The 24,768-nt window shown below is 39.7% G+C and overlaps 1 protein-coding gene across 1 annotated transcript in view; it reads left to right on the top strand.

The window, feature by feature from the left end:
* The window catches only part of LOC126262867 (fatty acid synthase-like), a 379,208-nt gene that overhangs the window by 189,676 nt on the left and 164,764 nt on the right, over window positions 1-24,768 (top strand). The window contains exons 15-16 of the mRNA XM_049959735.1: window positions 7,742-7,855; window positions 21,177-21,285. Coding sequence (XP_049815692.1) covers window positions 7,742-7,855; window positions 21,177-21,285 — 223 coding nt within the window. The remainder of the gene's footprint in view (window positions 1-7,741; window positions 7,856-21,176; window positions 21,286-24,768) is intronic.

Here is a 24,768-nt window from a genome sequence, read left to right as displayed (position 1 = left end):
TACCACCATATAATATTCCATCATTTTATTAAGCCATACCACCCAAAACAAATTACCTTTACATAAAAATGAAATACTTTTGCTTATTGTAACAGTAACACTGTAAGATACTGAGATGAGCAGCTGAGTCAGTCTCATAGTGTAGTTCAGTCCTGTATTATGGAACCATGTACACCATTCCTTGTATTCATCCCTTTCCTCATGCACAGCAATTAGTTGATAAAGCAGAAACTCAACTGTAGAGATAGGTTCCATATCTACTTTTATAGTTCTGCGATAAACATGTCTTTGTCTTTCCGTAATCATTCTACAAATGTGTTCCCTCATTATTTCCCAATGCCGGTGAGTGCTTGTGACAGAACTGACCTGTAATTTGCAGTCTCTCCTCGATAATACGTCCTCTAGATCACCTTGAAGCTGAAAGTTCACATAAATATGTTCTGCTGGCATTCAAAAATGTTCTTGACCTCAGCAGTATAGTTGACATTAGCACCCACATTATTCCTTGTGCAGTTCACTAATTGTCTATGGTGGCCAGTTTTTACACTATTTACAGATAAATACTTGCAATCACAGTGGTGAAGTTTTCAATGGTGGCAGAAAATAGACAGTTCATGTTTATCTAAAAAAATGACACAGTTTACATTTAGCACAGTCCTGTATCAACTCATTAAATATAATTACACTTTGGTGGTTAATTTACATGAACAACAGCTAGTTTTGATGACAATAATGTTACACACTTCTAACAATCAATCACAGTGTTCATTAATTAGAGCTAGTGTACAGAATATACATATTTGTGATGAGAACTGAACATTGAGAGCACCTCTAACCTAGTTGTTAACTATTCACTTTTGAACAGTGGACAGGCTGTTCTGGGTGACGTGCGACTACTTGTAGATGGGCATAAGAACAAACTGTTATGCTGAAAAGTACTAAATGCTTTGAAAATTGGATGGATTGGAATTTGCTGTTTGAACACTTGAAATAAGTACCTGAACCATAATTTAGTCTAACCAAGAACTTGAGATTTCTCCTAATACTGAACATACAAGTGGCTGTAGCATTCCTCTCATAGTAGGAAAACCAATAGTTGTAGGATTTCAGTGTTTGGGTTGCCCTCTGTCATACCTGTCCTAGGTATGGGATTTACTCCACTTCTTGCAAACATTGGAAGCAATAGAAAGGAGCTTAGAGAAGGGATATTATTTTCAATTTTTATTTCCTATTCAAGATGTGGTCAATAAGGAAAGGGTTATTGCTATTGGTTGAGACAAAGAATTTTATTGTGTCAGACACTGCTTTGAAATGCTCTTTGGGCATGGGAGCAGATATTTATTTATGTTATTGTGAATGTCTATGTATTCCATATGTTCTGTTGTTACAACTGTTATTTCTGTCTTGTACTCTGTTTCTGTATCACGTTCCATATGTCATACCTGTTCAAGCTGTTTTGTAGTACACTTGTCACATACTAATTTTATTTTATCAGGAGTGTTAATTTAATTTAATTTTTGTATAAACACTGTTTTTCCAGTTTAGTATGAATGTTTTTCTGTGTTTGTTCCCTTCACATTTATTTACAGTTTAACTACAACACTTTTAATTGCAATACTGTCAAAACTGACATCACACCTTACTCCTGATGCATAAAATTTTTTTCCCCGTATTGTTCATGAATATTTGACCTTCTCTGACAATGATAGTTAGTCAAAGTCTGATTATGGGACTGTAAGCTAAAAACAAATTAACAAAATAAGTCAGCACTGTATAAATATGTGAAATAATGGAAAGGTAACCAGTCACCTAAAGTGGATCGATTTGTGGAGCACAGAATCACATAACAGAAAACAGCATTCTGATTAGCTTTAAAGTACTTCCCATTTTTTAGCAGAAGTAGGCATATTCACACACACAACAACACTGACACCCTCTGTAGACTATACACAATACTCTGCTTTTCATTTATAAGTAATGATATTCTGTCATCTGCCTAAAAACATCATACTGAATTGGCATGAGATCTGACATTTTATAGATTTGCATAGTTTGAAACTGACACTACTAAGTAGTTCTGGTATTTTTGTAGACAGTCAGGAAACAATATTAATTCAGTGTCTCTTTTAAAATTCTTAAGATTTTCTTAGACACTGATCCACCACATTACATAGGGTGTCTCACAATTCCTATTAGAGCCTTCTGTGGGTTGTAGAGGGGAATTAATAGATAAGGTTTTGAAATGGAACCAATGTCCAGAAATGTATCATTTGGATATAAAATATGTTTGAACATTGCATTGCTTTCAAATCTCTCACGTAACAGTATGGACACAAATTGAGAAGAAGGCGGTTTTGTCATCCCCCATTGTAATTATGACATTACATGCCATTTTCATCTGTGTATGACAACAGCTATGAGAAACTGGTATGTTCGCAACTAGGGTGGTTGACAGTGGTGCTCCAAGGATGTGCCACAATTTTCCTTTTCTGAGTATGTCATTTGACATGTAAAAGAGAACCTGACAATGAGTACCTTCAAACATTGCTCATGCCACAGACTCCTATAGAGCACACAGTCCAGCAACCTTTATCTTCAGCATGTGTGTACTGTCATGTGGGAGATTTTAAACTGATCTAGTCTTCAAGCATATTTTACATCCAAATAGTACACTTACAGACATGAGTTCCTTATTACGACTTTACCTACTATAAGTAGGCCCCTCTAAAATTCCAAGATGTATGTAATAGTAATGTATTACTTATAATCTTCTCAGATTTCTCTTCTTTTTCCTCCAACCATACTGATAGTGCTCACCATATCTATCATCCAGTGTAATTATTCTTATGGGAAACATTTCAGATGTTCTAGTTCCATGGTGAAACTCTCCATCTCAAGTAGGGCACCAGCCACGTCAGCCAGTTTTTGGACATTCTGTTTTTGTGTGGCAGGTGCTTACAGCTGTCAGATCGCAATTACAATTCAGTATGCCTATTTTTCTATGTGCTTTGTCCCAGTGTGCCAACTGCTAGAATGAGTAATCATCTATCCACTTCAGCATTCGTTGTGAACTTGATCTTGGGATGTGTTCAAGTAATTCAACTAAGATGTCTTTAACATGTAGGTTTGTGACAAATTTGCGATCAATGAATGTCACAAACATTTTAGTACCTAACAGGTTGATTCCAGAGCTTTCTCTTCAAGCAGTTCCACACAGAAGTTACCCAAAACTGATGAAAGTGTGTTGCACATTGGTATTTAATCTGTCTGTTTATGGTGTGCCACATTGAAAATAAATTACATCAACATCAGAGCATACCTGAAAAAGTAAACATCTCTTCAAGTCAAATTTCTGGCTGATGTGTTCCAGGGATTCTGCATAGAAGCTCTGGTAAAAATAGAAATGTCATCACAGCTCACTAGGATAATGGAATCCTTTAGCCTGCACTTACTGAAGGGTTGCACAAAGTCAAAGTAACCATGAACAAGATTTCCTTCAGGAACAAATTTTTATCAGAGGAACATCACACCCACAGCAGACTTCTGAAGGCAGGAGGAAAGTGGCACAGAGACAAATGACTTGTGCTCACACAGAAGCAGTCACTTCATTAACACACATTACAATAACAACATAATTGTTTGCTGAAATATTGTGCATGTTGGACATTGGGATCCAACCTTACAGTTGAGAATAATGCTGTCAGCAACACCATAAGAAACTAAAAAGTTAGGAAACAATTTTGAGCAAAATTACAACATATTAAGGTGTTAATGCCATAATGTACCATATTAATTTGCTTGTTTTCACTCTTTCACTAAGGTAGGCACACTGTACAAAAATGTCACTTTGTTTATTTATAAAATCATTTACACAGCAAAACTCTTATCACTGTAAACAGTATTTAATCATCTTTGAAAATATCACCTCATTCATAATGCCCTGTGATCTCTTTATTAGACATTATCTGTGTGTTGAATACCTTTTTGAAGACTTTTAAGTCTCACTGATATACATTGCAGTTGATCTCTATTTCTTGTCAGTTGAATAAACATGTGCATGTTTTTCTCATAATGTAGTAATGACACTATTGTTTTGTATCTGTATGTAAATGAAAATGTCAGTATTTTTAAATTTTGAAAGGCATTTATGTATGATTCCAGTTGTTTTCTAATAGCCATTCTTGCAAAATAAACATTATTTTTGTATTACTGCTGCTAGAGTTTCATCTTACTCCATGCTGTAAGTATGATCCAAAAAAATTGTGACACACTATGCACAGTTGGCTTTTGTTGGAATACTGAATGAGTTTTTTTATAGTAAATATTACAGTGCTTAACTGACTGCAGATATTGTTTATACAAGGCGTGAACCAAAAGAAATGGGATTTTTTTTTTTTAAAGAATCTTTGTTTTTTCATCAGCATCAACTTTGTCCCCTTCACAGCAATTCCCCTCAGATATATTACACTTCTGCCAGCACTTTTTTCCATCTTTTAAGCACTTCTGGAACACACTTTTCATTTTGCTATTCAGCTCCTTCAGCAGTTCTGTTTTTATCTCACCAACAGAGGCAAAATCATAGCTTCTGATGGGTCTGTTCAACATCAGAAACAGAAAGAAGATGCAAGGGTGAATACAGTGGTAGAGGCAACATAATGGCTTCACTTTTTGCCAGAAACAACACGAACAAGCACTGATGTGTGAGTGGGAGCAGCATCGCGATGCAATTTCTGCAAGTGCTTTTGCTACAATTCTGGTCATTTTCTTTGAACTGCTTGATGCAAATAGTGCATAACTTCCAGGTAGCATTCCTTATTGACCATATGTTCGTAAGGCAGGAACTGATGATACAATATCCCATTTGAATGAAAGAGAACAGTGAGAAGAACCTTCACATGTGATGGAATGTGTCAAATATTTTTCGAACTCGGCTCTTCAGGCAGTTTCCATAGGGATGATTGGGCCACAGCCATATACCCATGTTTTGTACTTGTTATAACCTTCTTTAGAAGTTCTGGATCAATGCTGATTTCATTCAGCAATTCCTGAGTGATGTTTATGCGACATTGTTTTTGGTCGAAATTCAACAATTTTGGAACAAGCTTTGCTGCTACATTTATCACGCCAAACTTGCTTGGCACGAGCAAAAAGATATGTTGCCTCATCAGCAACCTCTCTGATGGTGATTTTCCAGAACCATTTCCCATATAGTTTCTACATTGTCTTCAGTACTTGATGGGCTACGGAATCCAGGGCTGATGCTATCTCAGGCATCTCCTTGATCCTTTTTGTAAAGTTTATACTACTCATAAACTTTTGTCTTACTCATAGTAGAGTTGTCAAATGCCACAGTCAACATTTAGAATGCATTGCTGCACTTTATTCCTATTTTCAACCAAACTTAATGCAAGTTCATTGATCCATCTTTTTCGAAAGTAAACATTTACTGAGCATTCAAAAACACATATAACCTTTTCGACTGTCAACAATAAACTAAATATTCAAAATAGCTGAAAATGCAGACATACATCAGGAATATGTGTATTAACAATATAAAAAAAAGATTTGAAAACTGAATGTAAAAAGCCTGTGAAATGAAAAAATTCCCATTACTTACGATCCGTTACGTTGTGCTATGAGGTACAGCATGTGACATGTTTGAAGAGTGACCAAGTTTTTTCTTTATTTACTAATGTCATACCATCAGTGCATCATATTTTCTGTACATAGTCACGGACTTCAGTGTTGTTTATAAATGGGTGAACAATATTGGACCATGAACAGATATCTGTGGCACTATGTACTTATAGGCCTGATTTCCGACTGGCATCCACTCACTCTATTGGCAGACTGCTTTCTGTTGCTTGTATGTGATTTTACCCATTGTGCTGCATGCCCTTATATATGCCACTCCTTTCCTGTTTTTCATTTATAGCTATGTAGGTAATGGTGTCAAAAATTTCCAACAAATCCATAAAAATTTGAGTGCTGAATTCCTTTATTGTGATACATGTATAAAAAATTCTATAACAATATAGGCAATATACACTCCTGGAAATGGAAAAAAGAACACATTGACACCGGTGTGTCAGACCCACCATACTTGCTCCGGACACTGCGAGAGGGCTGTACAAGCAATGATCACACGCACGGCACAGCGGACACACCAGGAACCGCGGTGTTGGCCGTCGAATGGCGCTAGCTGCGCAGCATTTGTGCACCACCACCGTCAGTGTCAGCCAGTTTGCCGTGGCATACGGAGCTCCATCGCAGTCTTTAACACTGGTAGCATGCCGCGACAGCGTGGACGTGAACCGTATGTGCAGTTGACGGACTTTGAGCGAGGGCATATAGTGGGCATGCGGGAGGCCGGGTGGACGTACCGCCGAATTGCTCAACACGTGGGGCGTGAGGTCTCCACAGTACATCGATGTTGTCGCCAGTGGTCGGCGGAAGGTGCACGTGCCCGTCGACCTGGGACCGGACCGCAGCGACGCACGGATGCACGCCAAGACCGTAGGATCCTATGCAGTGCCATAGGGGACCGCACCGCCACTTCCCAGCAAATTAGGGACACTGTTGCTCCTGGGGTATTGGCGAGGACCATTCGCAACCGTCTCCATGAAGCTGGGCTACGGTCCCGCACACCGTTAGGCCGTCTTCCGCTCACGCCCCAACATCGTGCAGCCCGCCTCCAGTGGTGTTGCGACAGGCGTGAATGGAGGGACGAATGGGGACGTGTCGTCTTCAGCGATGAGAGTCGCTTCTGCCTTGGTGCCAATGATGGTCGTATGCGTGTTTGGCGCCGTGCAGGTGAGCGCCACAGGCGTGAATGGAGGGACGAATGGAGACGTGTCGTCTTCAGCGATGAGAGTCGCTTCTGCCTTGGTGCCAATGATGGTCGTATGCGTGTTTGGCGCCGTGCAGGTGAGCACCACAATCAGGACTGCATACGACCGAGGCACACAGGGCCAACACCCGGCATCATGGTGTGGGGAGCGATCTCCTACACTGGCCGTACACCACTGGTGATCGTCGAGGGGACACTGAATAGTGCACGGTACATCCAAACTGTCATCGAACCCATCGTTCTACCATTCCTAGACCGGCAAGGGAACTTGCTGTTCCAACAGGACAATGCACGTCCGCATGTATCCCGTGCCACCCAACGTGCTCTAGAAGGTGTAAGTCAACTACCCTGGCCAGCAAGATCTCCGGATCTGTCCCCCATTGAGCATGTTTGGGACTGGATGAAGCGTCGTCTCACGCGGTCTGCACGTCCAGCACGAACGCTGGTCCAACTGAGGCACCAGGTGGAAATGGCATGGCAAGCCGTTCCGCAGGACTACATCCAGCATCTCTACGATCGTCTCCATGGGAGAATAGCAGCCTGCATTGCTGGGAAAGGTGGATATACACTGTACTAGTGCCGACATTGTGCATGCTCTGTTGCCTGTGTCTATGTGCCTGTGGTTCTGTCAGTGTGATCATGTGATGTATCTGACCCCAGGAATGTGTCAATAAAGTTTCCCCTTCCTGGGACAATGAATTCACGGTGTTCTTATTTCAATTTCCAGGAGTGTATATTAGGAATCATAGCTGACAGAAGTAAAGAAACAAAACTGAGTCTTTTTGACATTAAGAAGACTTCTCCATCTTTTCCCTACAGGTTTTTTAACCTATTTACTTTTAGCATTGTTTTTTATTCAATAACTTAATGTATGCATTCTGTTACATTTAGGGGACTGTTTCTGGTGAAATATCTATTGAATTCAGTATGGTCCAGGAAGAAACAAGGGATTACACTGAAAATGTGCTAGGAGGAAATATTGTTATTCCACCTGCAGCATTTCTGGTGAGTCTAATTTTAATTTTTGATAGATTATAGTGCATTAGTTAATTATGTCAGACATCATTGTGCTCCATAACAAAACAATATGGCATGTATGTATTGTTTCTCCATCCACAATTAACTTCTGGAGTTGTATTTGGGCATAAATCAATCCTGTTTGGCATATGACAAATTTGTCACAGAAATCCGAGTGCAGTGACCTGTTATAGCCTCATTTACTTCCTATGAATGTGTGAAGAGGTACTGATTTGCTTAACAACCACAACAACAACAACAAAAACTACAGACATGCAACCACTCACCCGTAAGTGTTGTGTGGTGCTCAGAAATCTGTAATAGGCTACAGGTATTACTAGATTTAGAGTTAGTGTACTTTTTTGCCTACACTCAAACACACACACACACACACACACACACACACACACACACACACACACACACACACACACACACACAAATGCACATTTTCTATCCACACTTTTTATGTGGTTGCTTGCTGTGTTAAAGGATGACTCACACATTGCAATACAGGACACTTTATTAACTGCACAAATTCACAGTGGGCTGTCTTGAAAACAGCAAATGAAAGATCATCTGTGATCCCCTGAAATAAGAAACACAAAGTTTACAGGTGTGATAACAGATCAACAAGAAGCTACATCCCATATGGCTGGAGGGAAGTGCCCAATGAGGGACCACAGAGTGTGGAGTAGCATAGGCACAATGATGGTGCAAAGCAGAGTGGATAATACATTGCACTGTATTGGAACCCAATCTGGAACTGGCCTGCTGGAAGCTGTACCTAGTCTTATGTAACCAGCAAGTGGAAGTATGTTTCTGTCCATGTGATGTGCAGATGGTGTTTGCTCTTTGCTAGTAGAGCTGCTAGTTTCCTGGTGCACATGCCGCTCAGAACTGTAACTGGTGCCCTATGACAGAGCTTGGAACAAACAGCGTACAAACATACTGTTTGAATACAGCACAGTGTCATGACATGTGATATCATCTTGTGTGAATGCACAATTGCCAAAGGAAAGACTCTGCATGGCAGAGACCTCAGACTGGCAGCAGACATATGCAGCCTACTGCTGATGTACAATGCCATACACATATGGCAAAAAAAAAAAAAAAAGGAACGGTCAGACAGAGATGAATGGTGTGGGAAAGGAAAAGAGAGAAACAGTGAGGATTAGGTCAAAGGATTGGGAAGAGGGCTAGCAAAAGCTTAGACTAGAGGAATTATGAGATGAAGCTCTGGCTAGAGAAACAGTTCCCCTCAACTATAATTAAGAGGGGAGAAATGAAGAGGTGGTTGGGGGAGGGGGGAATACAGATGGAGTTGTTGATGTGTTGCAAACGGCATTAGGGGCAACTAAGTGGTTGACTTGCAGTTAGACACAGTTTGGTATTGGCTCTTCATATGGATAGAGTGCAGTTAGTTAAAATTACCTGGTAGATTAGAACTGCGTTTCAAACTGGGTCTCAAACCTGGAATGTTGCCTTTTGTGGGGGATGCTCGTACTGACTGAGTATCCAGGCATGATTCATTACTTGTCTTCACAACTTCAATTCTGTCAGTACATCTATCCTTTTTTTATAGCTTCACAGAAGTTCTCTGGCATTCCTTGTGCGACTAGCACTCCTATAAGAAAGGATACTGTGGAGAAAATTGCTTTGCCACAGCCATGGCAATTGTTTCAGAATGAGTCTTCATGTCTACACCAGAGTTGTAAGCTATTTTGAAACTTCTGGAAACAATCCCTTTGGCTGTGGTTAAGTCATTTGTCTGCTTTGTCTTTTCTTCCAGAAGTGCTAGTCCCATATAGTATGCAGAAGAGCTTCTTTAAAGTTTGAAAAGTAGGTGAGAGGTACTGGAAGAACTGAAGCTGTGAGAACAAGTCTGGAGTCATGCCTAGATAGCTCAGTCAGTAAGAACATTGCCTGTGAAAGGGTTGGTTCTGGGTTTGAGTCCTACAACTCACAATCAATTCCTTAAGAAGAGACATCAATGCACTGAGGAAAGAAAACCAGGGCCTACGATCCACACAAAAACCAAGTGAAGAGGCGCAAGACAGATGTGATAAATGATTCGAGTGGATAAAAGTGATGCACAAAGGTAATGTTTTATCCACATAAAGGACAAAAAATCTTCAAAAACAGTTACATTCTCTGATAATAATAAATATTATGTTCTGCAAAGCGATTGTGATAATGACTGTACTACAAAAGATCATGATTTGAAAATGAATGAACCTTACAGAAATAATGTCAACAAGAAACACAGATCATTAAGAAAAAAAGAGTAGTGTACTTTTACTAGCAGACAGCCACAGCAGATCTAATACTTTATGAGAAAAAAATCGTGACATAACAGTGACTGATGTAGTGAAACCTGGAGCAGAAACCATACATGTTGTAGATGCTGATTTTCAAAAGAAAATAACACAAGATGGTGACTTTATTATTTGCATAAAGGAATTGAACAATATAGCTAAAAAGGAAACAGATGTTTGTGTGCGGAACACACAAATTTCTAGACATGAATCAATCTCGAAACACAGTTGTTACCACAGTACCTCAAAGGCATGATGTGCTCTACAACTCATGTGTAAACAAAGAAGTCTAGAAGACAAATATTAAAATGAAGAAACTGTGTCTAGAGTGTGATAAACGTGTAGTACTAGACATAAGTAAGCTGCATCAAAACCTCTACATCAATCATGGATTGCACTTGAACTATGAAGGAAAACTGTTTGTGTGTGATCACATCAACAAAATACTTAAAGATCAACTTTAGAGAAATAAAACTGTCTATCAGCTTCCTGTATGTTCTGCAAAAAACAAATGATGAACATAACATGGGCAAGAGAGAAGAAACAGTTATTTCGAAACCCTCAGGTACTCTTTTAGGCAAAAGTATGCAGTTTCAGCAAATAAAACACCACACTAAACAAAACAGCCACTGTGTAAATCTGAAACAGTTGAAAAATCAGCCATCCAGTTGGAAATAAAGGTTTATTAGCCCTTGACCTAGTTAAATTCCAAAGTTATTTGCAAATTTCTCACTGTTTCATCAAATCATGCAGTCACTGATAAATAAAGTGAGTGAACTTTAAGCTCTACTACAGACTAACTGAACTCTGGTACTGCACTTTGCATACCAGAACATTGGCTTGAAGAAGAAAAATTAAAAATGTTGAGTTTGCAGAATTTTGTTAGGTAGCTATTTGAATAGAACTGTAGAGACCCATGGAGAAAGTAGCTGAATATGTAGCTATTATTTGCTTGTATAGGGCCACAACAGTCAATATATCTATCATATTAACAGCTTGGAATCATACCTCCACATCATAACAAAAAGGTGTAAAAATCTTATTATGTGTGGGGATTTTAATATTAACTTCCTGAAAGATTCAAAACAAAAGCTGATCTCTTGAACCTTCTTTTAACTTTTAATTTAAAGCCTAAAATAGAAGCAGAAACATGGATAACAGCAACATCAGTGTCAACCATTGACCAAATATTTACAAACATGCCATGTAAGTACAATACACAAACTTTCAATACAGGCTTAGGGGATCAAAATGCATAAATAATTTTGTACAACTAAAAAATCATTATTAACTTTCAAAACAGTCTGTATCAGCTGTTGTTCAGAGCTACAGTGAACAAGATATAAATTCCTTTCTTTATTTCCTAAACAGATAAAAGTGGAAAGAAGTTTACAACATTGCAGGCACAAATGAAAAGTTTGATGCCTTCAGTAACATCTTCTCCTATTAATTTGAACTGTGTTTCCTCCCCACCACCCCAGAAGAAAGAAGAAAACACAGAAAAATAAGAAAAGAAATTGGCTTATGCCAGGCATACCGGCATCACTTCAGAAAAAGAGATAACTATATGATGTATCAAAACAAGAGGGAAAACCAGATTTTGATGCTTATTTTAGGAGATATAAACATTTCCTAAACTAAGTCATTGAAATGACTAAGAAACTGGCAAATGAGAATTTTGTAAAAAGTATCCCAAACAAAATGAATGCTATATGGGACATAGTGAGAGAAGAAACAGGAAAACAATGTGAAGAACACCACAATATTGACACACTGGAAAACTCAACCAAAATATCATACCCAAAGAAAGTTGCAAATAAATTTAACTCCTACTTTACAGAAGTAGCAGAAAATGATATCAAAATGCACCCACCAAATGGGGGGAAAGAACATGTTCCAAACAGAATGAGATTTTCACTCTGCAGCGGAGTGTGCACTGATATGAAACTTCCTGGCAGATTCAAACTGTGTGCCAGATCAGGAGTCGAATTTGGGATCTTTTCCTTTCGCGGGCAAGTGCTCTTCCAACTGCACTATCCAAGCACGACTCATGATCCATCCTCACAGCTTTTGGCAGAATTGAAGCTGTGAGGATGGGTCATGAGTCATCCTTGGATAGCTTAGTTGGTAGAGCAATTCTTAAGCATCACACATAAATTCACACTGTCTCATTTCATCAGGTCACAAAAGTTGATTTGTCCAATATCAGTTTGTAACTATGTACAAAAATGCTGAACAATCAATCAATAAGAAGGGGACTAAACAAGTAATTACCAATGTGTGAAGGAAGATGGATCCAGATGAAAGGTTTTGGGAGGGTCCTCAAGGAAAGTCAGCTTTAACTAAACTGTGATATACACATTCAAAATATCATTATCATCTTCGCTTCAAGTATTAGTCAATTTTTTGTTTTGTTTTGCCTGTTGCAGTACTCATCAATTTCTCAGTCTTCGCTGATTTCTTCTCCTACTGGCTTAAATCTTCTTATCTGGAGAGGTTATCTTCCTCCACTCATTCTCTCAAGATGTTCATTCCAATTTCTTCTATTTTATTGTATTTTGTTGAGGATGTTAAATATATTCAGTTCTTTCTCAATTTCCAGGTTTCTAAATCTGTCAGCCCTTGTGCATCCTTTTACTGCTCTTGGAAACCTCATGCCCCCTGTTTGTACGTGACTTTCTTGACATTTACGTATAACATACAATTCACTTTTGTAAACATTGTCTTATAAAATTTCAATCTTGTTTCTTTCCTCATTTTATTTTTTACACATGTGTTTATTGTTCTGCAGATATCCCCAAACTTCGCTAATTTTTTCTCTATTGACTTCATCATACTCATGTGACCTCACAACCTAAATAATTAAAATGTTTGACATGTTCCATTGCTCTATGGTTGATCACAATTTTTGTCCACACAGGATGTTTCCCTCTGAAAGCCAATGGCTTTGTCTTCTTTTCTGAAATCCTCAAATGGTGCTCCTCACAGAGCTTACCTAATAAATGTATTCCCCTCTGTAGATCATCTTCATTATCCACCAGTTGTGTTGTGTTGTCTGCATATAAAAGACAATACAAGTGGGGATTACTGTTAATCTTAATTCCCTCATTAAATATCTCCTTCCATTTCTGAAAAGCAACATCTAAATAAATGTTAAAAAGTGTGAGTGAAATGCTGCACCTTTGTCTTATTCCTTTCTTTGTGACTATAGGTTGTGTCAGAGTGCCATTTATATCTAAAATTACAATTGTGTGTTTGTAAAGACTTTTTAAAATATTAGGTGTCATGCAGAATGAGAGTTTCACTCTGCAGCAGAGTGTGCACTGATATGAAACTTCCTGGCAGATTAAAACCATGTGCCGGACTGAGACTCGAACTCAGGATCTTTGCCTTTCGCGGGAAAGTTCTCTACCAACTGAGCTATCCAAGCACGATTCACGACCCGTCCTCACAGCTTTACTTCTGCCAGTACCTCATCTCCTATGTTACAAACTTTACAGAAGCTCTCCTGCGAACCTTTCAGAACTAGCACTCCTGCAAGAAAGGATATTGCGGAGACATGGCTTAGCCGCAGCCTGGGGGATGTTTCCAGAATGAGATTTTCACTCTGCAGTGGAGTGTGCACTGATATGAAACTTCCTGGCAGATTAAAACCATGTGCCGGACCGAGACTCGAACTCGGGACCTTTGCCTTTCGCGGACAAGTTCTCTACCAACTGAGCTACCCAAGCACAACTCACGCCGTATCCTCACAGCTTTACTTCTGCCAGTACCTCATCTCCTACATTCCAAACTTTACAGAAGCACTCCTGTGAACCGTGCAGAGCTGGAACTCCTGAAAGAAAGGATATGCGGAGACATGGCTTAGCCACAGCCTTTCTTTCAGGAGTGCTAGTTTTGCAAGGTTCACAGGGCAGCTTCTGTAAATTTTGGAATGTAGGAGATGAGGTACTGGCAGAAGTAAAGTTGTGAGGACAGGGTGTGAGTCGCGCTTGGGTAGCTCAGTTGATAGAACACTTGCCCACGAAAGGCGAAGGTTCCGAGTTCGAGTCTCGGTCCGGCACACAGTTTTAATCTGCCAGGAAGTTTCATTAGGTGTCATGGATATACTCTTTCACTCATAATTCTCCTCACTTGCTCTCTATCAGCATTATCGAATGCTTTAAAAAAATCAATGAACACTAAATGGGTTTCCCTATTATACTCTCTCCATAGCTTAGGGAGGCTCTCAGGTACACCCTAGGGGAATAAACCCTTAAAAGAAAATCAGACAGATTGGAAGGCCATCATATGTGCATTTCTTGTGCATTTGACACATTCCACATCATAATGGCTACCGTACTGTGCAATTGATCAATGGAACACATAACCAACTAACTAGCTAACTAACTAACTAACAGCCCCACTATCCAACTATACTTGTGCAGCCCTCATTAGGTGGCAAGGCAATTTTTCTAAATTACTACTGGCACCAAAGCAGCCTCGGACCATGGTTAGATATGCAGTCCTGGGAGCATGACACTGATCTTTTATGCCAAAATTTAAGAAAAATAACAATATGAACGTGGTAGATTGCTACATGCCATGTAGAGGTAGCGTTGTGTTGCAGACAGTTTAAGATGCCTCTTTATTCTGTTGGCATAAATAATATCAACACCAACAATTAGCAAAACTGTGTGTCCATTTATGTGACAAAAGAAAATGAGCAAATGGATGTTAAGAACAATATAATTTACTTTTGTGTCATTGACATGGAATTCTTTTTTGGTAGGTTGTCTAGTTTGGTGATCTCATTACCTACAAGAGGGATGGATTGTTGCTTTCATATATGTGAATGAAATAATGAAGCAAGTACTGAATTTTGCTTCAAATGTTTGATGTATGCCAATTCTTTCACTTCATAGCATCAATCAAAACACTTTGCATAATTCAAATAAATCATTTACAAATACATTTTGCATAGTTCAAAGAAATCATTTACAAATAATATAACTCATCATGACTGTTTGCATCTCATTCCATCATAACTGTACAGCATCAGATTCCAGAGTCCAACCAACTTCATCATCACAACTGCAACTGTCTCACGGCTCGACAACAGACTCTACAATACTGATACACAAAAATTAACAACAAAGATACTGTAGTGTACAGATCACAGATATTTTGATAGTGACATCCAGAGATATGTGTATTGATATGATTGAAATTATTAACAAAAAAGTACAAAATGTATTTAATGTTTTATAAGAGCAGTGATTACAGCAAACAAGTAAGTGTTATATTAATAATGTATCACAAGGGTCATTACTTTAACGTGTATAGTATCACAAACTACAATACTTTGCAAAAAACAAGGTATGTTTAGTGGTTCCATTACAACAGGCATGATGAAAAAGAATGCTAGAAATATTTCAGCTGTCAGACAAATTACTTCTTCAGAAGCAGAAAACAAACACACATTCCCACAAGTACAGCCCACGCACGAAGGCCCGACTAAGAGTGCCTCTGACGTGAATAGTAGAGGTAAGGAAGAGGCATGGAGTAAGGAGGGAGGGGGATATGCTAGAGCTGCCTGTGGAAGCACACAGGGATGTGGTGGGACAGGATAGGGCTGCTAGGTGCAGCTCTACGCGACAAGGGGGGTGGGAGGTTGGGGAGAGAAGTAGAAGAGTGGAAAGAACTGTGTAGGTGCAATGGTGGGACAGAAGACATAAAGAGTACTGAAGTGGTATCCGTGCAAGGATAGACACATGTAGGGCAGGGACTAGCAGAGGTTGAGGTCACTATGGTTTGGAAACGAAGGACACACCAGCATGGGTCAGAAAAGCTGATGTTGGTGGGAAGAATCAAGATAGCACAGGCCACAGGCCATGAAGCAGTCATTAAAGTATAGCACATTATTATAGGTAGTATTTTCAGCAACTGGGTGGCCCAGCTGTCTCTTGGTCACAGTGTGGCAGTGGTCATTCATGCAGACAGACAGCCTGTTTCTTGTCATGTCTATGTAGGATGTACCACAGTGGTTGCAGCTAGGTTGGTAAATCACATGGCTGCTTTCACAGGTGGCCCTGCATTTGATAGGGTAGAGATGCCTGTGACAGGACTGAATTAGTTGGTGATGAGAGGGTGTATAGGACATATCTTGCAATTAGGTCTGTTGTAGGTACATGAGCCATGAGACAAGGTGTTAGAAGCAGGGGTGAAGTAGGGATGGATAAGGATATTGTGTAAATTACATGAGTGATGGAATACCACTGTGGGAGGGTGAGGAGGATTCCTCACTGCACGGCACAATGAGAGGTAGTCAAAACTCTGGCATAGAATTTAATCTAGTTGCTTCAGTCTTTGGTGGTCTGAGTGATGAGATGAGGACAAGTGCTCTTTTGTAGGTGAGCTGTGGGTATGTGGGGTTGATAAGTGTCTGTAATGACAAGCAATCCCTCCCCAAATTTGTAAACAGTCTCACTGAGGCCTTCACAAGCAAAAGTTACCCCCTCAACCTTACCTCACAAGCCACCTACTATCCCCTATATATCCACTGTCCAGCTACAAAGGAGTGCTTCCTTCATGAGTCAATATTGTCCAGGACTGGAGCAGCTGAATCATGTTCTCTACCAGGATTTTAACTACTTCTCATCAAGACCTGGAATGAACAATGTCCTCACCACTTCCTAGCTCTCACCTCCCACAGTGATATTTCTCTGCCAAGCCATCCTGTGTAATATCCTTTGTCAGTCTTTAATACATCCCTGCTTCCAACCCATTGCCTCCTGGCTCACATTCTTGCAATAGACCTAGATGCAAGACGTGTCCCATACATCCTCCTATCATCTACTCCAGTCCTGTTAAAGGCATCTCCTATCTCATTACAGGCAGAGCCACTTGTAAAAGCAGCCATGTGATCTGTCAATGTAGCTGCAACCAGAGTGGTGTTTCCTACATAGACATGATAACTGACAAGCCAACTGTCCACTCGACTGGCCACTGCCAAACTGGGACCGGGGGACATCTGGACCATATAGTTGCTGAAAACTGAAAATGCTGCCCAATATGATGTGCTTCACTTTAATGACTGCTTCACAGGCTGTGCCATCTGGATTCTTCTCGCCTACACCAGCTTTTCTGAACTGCACAGGTGTCAACTCTCCCTATATCATATCCCCTGTTCCTGTAAGCCTAGTCACCTTGCCCTTTTCTAATTGCTGTCCATCACCTAGCTATCTACATCCCTGCTTCCACTCCACTACTACGTATTCCTTTTATCCCAGTTAAGCACATACATTGTTCTTTTCCATTCTCTACTTCTCGCCACTCTCTCCCTCCCCCCCCCCCCCCCCCCCCGCCCCCTCACAACCCCCTACCCTGCCCCCCACCCACTAGAGCCTTCTTATTCCTCCCCCTCATTGCCCCCCTGCCTGTCCCTTACCCTGATACCCTCCCCGGCTAGATTGTTCCTCAAGTCAGATGCAGTCACAGTTGGTCCTTAACACTGGAAGACAGTGTGTATTAGTTGTGTTTGTGCAAATGTGAGTTTTCTACTTCTGCAGAATGACTTTGTCTGAAAGCTGGATAGTTTCTAAGATTCTGTTTCATTAGATCTTTCTACAACTCAACACCCCCTGTATGTGGTGAGTTGCAATCTATACTTTTCCATTTTGTTGTTATTCTATCCTTGACTTGCCATTGTGTGAAAAATTAAGAAAATCAATGTCTGCAATGAGGACAATGTCAAAGTTTCTGTATTATGAGTAAATGGGTATGAGGAAGGTTTGTATGTGTAATTTATAAATATTTTGTGCCAAGTGGCTGAACTATGATGAATTAAATTCATCTGTTGCTATGAAAGCAATTCCATTGTCATCTAGCAGTGAATGGCATAATAGTCTGTGAATCACAGTAGCTCGTGTAGTGTTCCATACCATTGTTACATAGTAGAGGGTATTTGTACCCTGATATATGGCAGATGGTGCTTTGTACCCGTGTTATGTGACATAGGGTGCTTTGTACAAGCGTTAAGCACCAGAAGGTGCTTCGTAGCAATGTCACGTGGCAGATAGTGTTTCTTGCTGATGTATGGCAGATGGCCCTTCATACAGATATTACAAGATAGAGATGCACTCTAACAATGTTTTGTGGCTGTGAGTGCTTCATACTAATGTTGCATGGCAGAGGCTGCTTCCCCCAATCTTGTGTCTCAGAGGATGCTTCACAGTATGTTGCATCATGGAGGGTGCTCCTTACTGATTGTGAGTGGCAGAGTTCCTCATGCCAATATTGAATGGCAGAGGGTGCTTCATACCAGTGTTGCAAAAGAGAGTGTGCTTTGTTTTGAAGTAATGTGGTAGAGAGTGCTTCATACCAATGTTGCATGGAAGAGGGTGCTTCATACCAAATTTACATGGCAGATGGTGCTTTGTATTAAAGGTGCATAGCAGAGGATGTTCCAGTGTTACATTGCAGAGGATGCTTTTTAACATTTTTACATTGCAGAGGGCACTTTGTACCAATGTTGTGTGGCAGAGGGTGCTTCATATCAGTTTTTGTGGCAGAGGGTGCTTTTGTTATGATGTTTCATAGCAGAAGGTGCTTTGTACCAATGTTGCATGCTTCACATCAGTGTTGCATTGCAGAAGGTGCTGTGCAAGAATGCAGCATGACAGAGGGTACTCTATACCAATACTGAGTAGCAGAGAGCACTTCAAACCATTGTGTGGTAGAGGGTGCTTTGTACTATGTCCTGAGGTGGAGGGTGCTCCATACTGATTATTCATGGCAGAGGATGATTTAAACCAATGTTCCATAATGGAAAGTGCTTCACACCAGTGTTGCAATATAAAGGATCTTTTGTACCAATGTTTTGTGGCAGAGGATGCACACAATCAATGATGTGTGGCAGAGGGTGTGTCATAGTGATGTTACGTTCAGAAATGCTGAAAATGGGTTAACAGAAAATGTAGATCACTTTGCCTGGTGCTGGGCTCAGCTGACTGGCAAGTGACCATAACTTGAGCTGACTCTTTTGCAGTTGGGTGGACTGCACCACACTAGCACTGCAATCAGGGCAGCTGGCAGATGGTTGTAGTACATGCCAAACTGGCACTGCAGTGAGATGACTGATCAGTGAAGTAGCTTACAGCTCCCATCATTGCCATGAGAAGTCACTCCAAACACTAATCAAACATGGAACCAGACTGGTTTGAGAACATTTTCTCACATAAGCAACTTATCATTTGCCTCCCCCCCCCCCCCCCTTCCTCCTCCTTTCCCTCATACACCTTCATTTGTGTTAGTTTTGCTTTTGCTCTTAATTGTGGTGTGCACTGTATACAGATCTTGCCCTTGGGTTTCCCTAATACCCCTCTCTGCTTGACACACAACTGGCTGTTACTAATTGTGATATGTCCTGTAGAGATATCTTACAGTTTTGATACCTCTGGTGCATCTCTCAGCTTAGTGCTTCAAATGGTGGCTGGTGTCTCTCGGGCTATAGACTGGCCCTCTATGGGACAGATAACATTTGCGACTCCTGAGAACTCTCCTGGCATGCACTGCTTAAGCCATTTAAGTTATATGAAAGTGGTGATATTACGTCAAACAAGTAGTCCGGCCATAGATACTTAGTGCTACGCATGTGAAGTTTGGACAGGTCACTAGTAAATTTATCAAATTATTTCACTAATTTAAAATACAAGCATTACAATATTCTAAATAGAAATCTACATATTTATAATATTGGAGAGACTTTGATTTTGTCTTGAAAGACCTAACAGAAAAAGTGCAGACAATAGCCTCTGCTACAAGGAGATCAAATTTTGTGACAGACTTAGAAAAAATTTAAAATGCTCAATTGGAAGCTTCTTTGAAATTGCTTGAAGAAGTTTCTTACCATTAAATGGTTTTATGGTATTACAGAACTCCTTTCAGAGGAGTAGAATATTATCATTTGTAAGAACAGTATTTGTAAGTACTAGCAATTAAGATAAATAGTCATTTTTATGTTTGTATCTATTCTCACAAAGCTATGACAAAAGTGTAAAGTATACCCACAGTCCAAAAATAAATGTTGTGTTTGTCTATAGAGAACCAATAAATAAATGAGAGACTACAGCTTGATGTCCTATGTTGGATAAATCAAAAGTAAAAGAGGAAACCACAAAACAAGAAGTCAGTGTAAAGGAAAATAAATAGCAACTATTGTCACCTTCTTAGTGACATAAGGCTTTCCTTTATTGGCACTAATGTCCTCATAACAATGAGTTCTTATAACTGAGATGGTCATCTTGTTAATTTTTTTTTTTAGTTCTGAGTTTTATTTAATGAGATAATAAGATGAAATATCATGATGGAGATGTAAATTTCTGGGATAGTTTAATCAAGGATACTATTGTAAGGCAACTGTTGAATAACCTTATAAACAATGATAGAAGTTCTAATTTAATCAATGCATGGGATCTAGCAGTTAATTCCCTAAGATTGTACTGGCCATGTCGCTTTTCATACCAGAAAAACCATAAGGAGATATGAGTTTCAGTGAATAATTATGTAGCCACAGGAAAACAATAGAAAATCATAGATTATAGAGTGTGTGTGTGTGTGTGTGTGTGTGTGTGTGTGTGTGTGTGTGTGTGTGTGTGTGTGTGTGTTGCGCACACGTGTGTGCGTGTGTGCATGCGTGCTTGTGAATGACTGTGCATGTGACTATGAATCCTGTTGTGTCTTAAAGATGATAATGGTAGCTGGTATTTAAATGTGAATACAAATAGTGATGTGATACTAACAGCACCTAATAGTCTGATTTGAGTCCAAGCAGTTAACTCCTGCCTTTCCTTAGATACGCATGATTACATACATTTGCTGATCAAGCTTATTGATATATTCTATATGAATTGCAGAAATGAGATAAGTTAGTAACATTATTTTACCATGTGATCATTATTCTGTGATATAATTGTGATTATTCTGTAGTACTTACTCAATATTTATTTCAGAAAATAGCACTGCAGCAACTAATGTATGTTATGGAGCAGCCAAATGACAATGTGCCTGCTGTCTTTGAAAATGTCTTCATTCATCGAATTGTTGTTTTACCAAGAACAGGTATGTTCACAGTAAATTATCACCATATTTTTTCTGACCTATATTTCGTCTTTAATATTCAGAATTCAGTCAGAAAATAAATTTGTTATTCATCATTATGATTATTACTATTGTTATTACTCTTAATATTGTTGTTATTGTTATTATTATACAAAGAAGTTTTATTCACACTTTATGGGCAGAAAAAGTATTATCTAAAAAGTAAAATTCAATTCAGAAAATTATTAAAAATGTCAGAAACAGAAAGCATCCATAATATTTACATTTAGGAGATGAACATACAATGCTGATGATAAATCCCTTTCTTCCAAGAGGAAAGCAGAAATGGTAAGCAGAGATCACATAATCTGGAAGCCCACTGACAATGGTAATGTATTAGATCTCTTGGAAAAAAGTAGACCTTACCTCTTGGAGGCTCTCCATGTTGAATCTAGAATCACTGGCTGAGAAGCAGATGCAACAACATTAATGGGGTTACAAATCCCTAGATAGAAGGCAAAAGTGGATATTTGCTGGTCATCTATCTCCTTACATCTCTAAGACAGGCATTTCTCTACCTCTCTTATCAGTTGGGGGATTGTAACACCCCACTTAATAGGATATGGGTGCACTACACACAGGAATTGTCTACTAGTGTAGCACAGTACATGTGGATTCCATAAGTAGGTTTTTTAGGGTAGAGGGGAAAGACCTGACAAATGTTCTGATTTCAGAAAGAGAAGAATAGCAGTCTCATAACAAAAGAGATAAATATTTGTCATACCAGACTGGAGAAAGAGAATGTGAATGCATTATTAGGTAATGCTTGGAATGGTACCAGAACTAGTCCCCCTTATAAATGGTTACAATGTCCACATAGTGCAAAGGACAGAAAGCTGGCTAAACTAATTATTAATAGCAATGAAATTCTAAATTATGATTGCAGTTTATAGCAAAAAGATAGGTTGGACATGAATAGTGGAGGGATTTTCATAGCAGTAATATTTAGTAAGGTTATTACAGACTCTAAATGTGAAATAATTTGAGTGAAGATAAGTGTTTTAGATGGAACAAACATGATAGCTGTGTGCTAATATAGACCCCATGTGGCATGAACAGTAATGGCAGAATGGTTCAGTGACAACTTGCACAAGGCTGCATGTAAATTTCCTAACCAAGTTAAATACCTTATCTGAAAATTCTCTTGAGCCATTAATCAGGGAAATGAGCAGAGTTTAAGTGATCATAAGGCTTTTATTGTCACTGATGGTGGGTGTCAGCAGGACTGGAAAGAAAGAAAGGAAGGATCATATTTCTGCTCAGTAAATGCAATAGAAAATGGATTTCAGATTACCTGAGTAGCTAACATTAAACATTCATCTCTGAAATTGAAAATCCTGAGCTGTCAAACTTCAAAAGTATCCTATATTAAACCTTAGACCAGGAAGTGTCAAGCAAAGTTGTAAGGCATAGGAAAGATTAACCATGGTTTAACAGCTGTACTAGAAACTACCACAAAGCCATGAGAGCTTCACTGCAATAGCCAAAGTGTTGTTGACAAACAAAAACTGGATAAAGTCCAAAGTGACGTAAAGAACCACATGTAAAGTAATGAAATTTGGGAATACAGTTGTATAGATAATGTATATAAGGGATTAACACTGCAAGATCACAGGTAATGTAAGTATGAGATAAGCCATTGCAAATGTGAAATGCTGGTTCATTAATAACAGGTCTAACTGGCAGAATATTGAACACAAGCATGGAAACATGCATGAATTGTATTGTACAGGTGCCGCCAGATGTCAGTTTGTGGGATGGAGCTCCACATCTGTTGCACTTGGTCAATCAATACAGAGATGGTTAATGTTGCTTGCTGCTTGTGGATGACCCTGGAGCTGTCTTCCAATGATGTCTCATATGTGTTGACTGGGGATAGATCAGATAATTAAGCAGGTCAAGGCAACATGTTGACATTTAATAGATCATGTTAAGTTGTAACAGTGGTATATGGGTGAGTCATCCTATTGGAAAATATGCCCTGGAATGCTTTATATGAATGGCAGCACAACAGGTCAAATCAGCAGATTGACATACACATTTGGTATCAGAGTGTGTGGGATAACCACAAGAGTGCTCCTGCTGTCACGCGAAATTGCACACCAGACCGTAACTCCAGGTATAAGTGCTTCCTTCTAAACATACACAGCCATTACTGGCATCAAGACACCATCTTTCATCAGAAAACACAGCAGATCTGCACCCTGCCCTTCAATGAGCTCTCACTTGACACCACTCAAGTTGCAGATGACAGTGGTTTGTATCAGTGGCATGTACACTACAGTGCATCTGGTTCAGAGCTGTCCTTGAAGTAATCAATTTGTAACAGCTTGTTGTGTCACTGTGGTGCCAACTGCTGCTCAAATAGCTGCATCAGATGCAATACGATGTACCAGAGCCTTACACCAAACTCGAAGGTCTTCCCTGTGGCAGTGACATGTGGTTGTCTGGAGCCTGGTCTTCTTGTGACCCTACATTCTCATGACCACTGCTGCCAACCATCTGGCACAGTGGCTATATTTGTGCCAAGTCTTTCTGCAATATCGCAAAAGGAACATCCATCTTCTTGTAGCCCTATTGCACAACTTCTCTCAAACTCAGTGAGGTGTTGATAAAGGTGTCTTTGTCATCTTAAATGTATTCTTGACTGATTAAACACACAATGTCCAATCTGAAAGATACCTAATACACATGATCATTACAGCACGCATTTAAAGCAAATCTTATTCGCATCCTCGTATTGGCACTACTAGTTCCACTAGAGGACATAAGGTGCAAGATGGAAGATAAGATGGTGACAATGATAACTGAGATGTCAAGAAGGTTATCTTGTTAGGTGGTTTCGTGGTAGCAAAACATCAGAACTGATGCAGATGTGCACATGTGTGCATTTGTGTGTATGAAACTTTGAGTCTTCTCTGATATCCATTGTTTTGTTTGTGTGCCAGTCTGTCACATATTGCTTTGTCTGTATTGTGTAACATTGAATTGCCAACAGGCACAGTGGGAATACTGCTATGCTTTTACACTTTTGGCCAAGAGGTCTTCTTCCAAAGTAGAAAACACATCCATTTTCACATGGAAACAATTCACACACATGACCACTGTCTCCAGCCACTGTGGCTGGACTGCAGACAAAAACTATGGCTCGTGGGAGCAGCAATGTGGTGTGGCTGTAATAAAACCTAGATGCAAGACTTGTCCCATACATCCACCCACCACCATCTGCTCCAGTCCAGTCACAGGCATCTCCTATCCTATCAAAGGCAGGGCTACGTATGAAAGAACTAATGTGATCTACAAGCTAAGCTGTAACCACTATGCTGCTTTCTGTTCAAATGTGACAACTAACAAGTTATCTATCCATGTAAATGGCCATTGACAGCTGTGGCCAAGAGGCAGCTGGACCACCGAGTTGCTAAACATACTGCAAGGCACAATGTG

This window comes from Schistocerca nitens, chromosome 6 (genome assembly GCF_023898315.1).
Source record: "Schistocerca nitens isolate TAMUIC-IGC-003100 chromosome 6, iqSchNite1.1, whole genome shotgun sequence".
NCBI classification, from domain to species: Eukaryota; Metazoa; Arthropoda; class Insecta; order Orthoptera; family Acrididae; genus Schistocerca; species Schistocerca nitens.
Note: the sequence above shows the minus strand (reverse complement) of the source record. Positions and strands in the feature narration are given on the sequence as shown.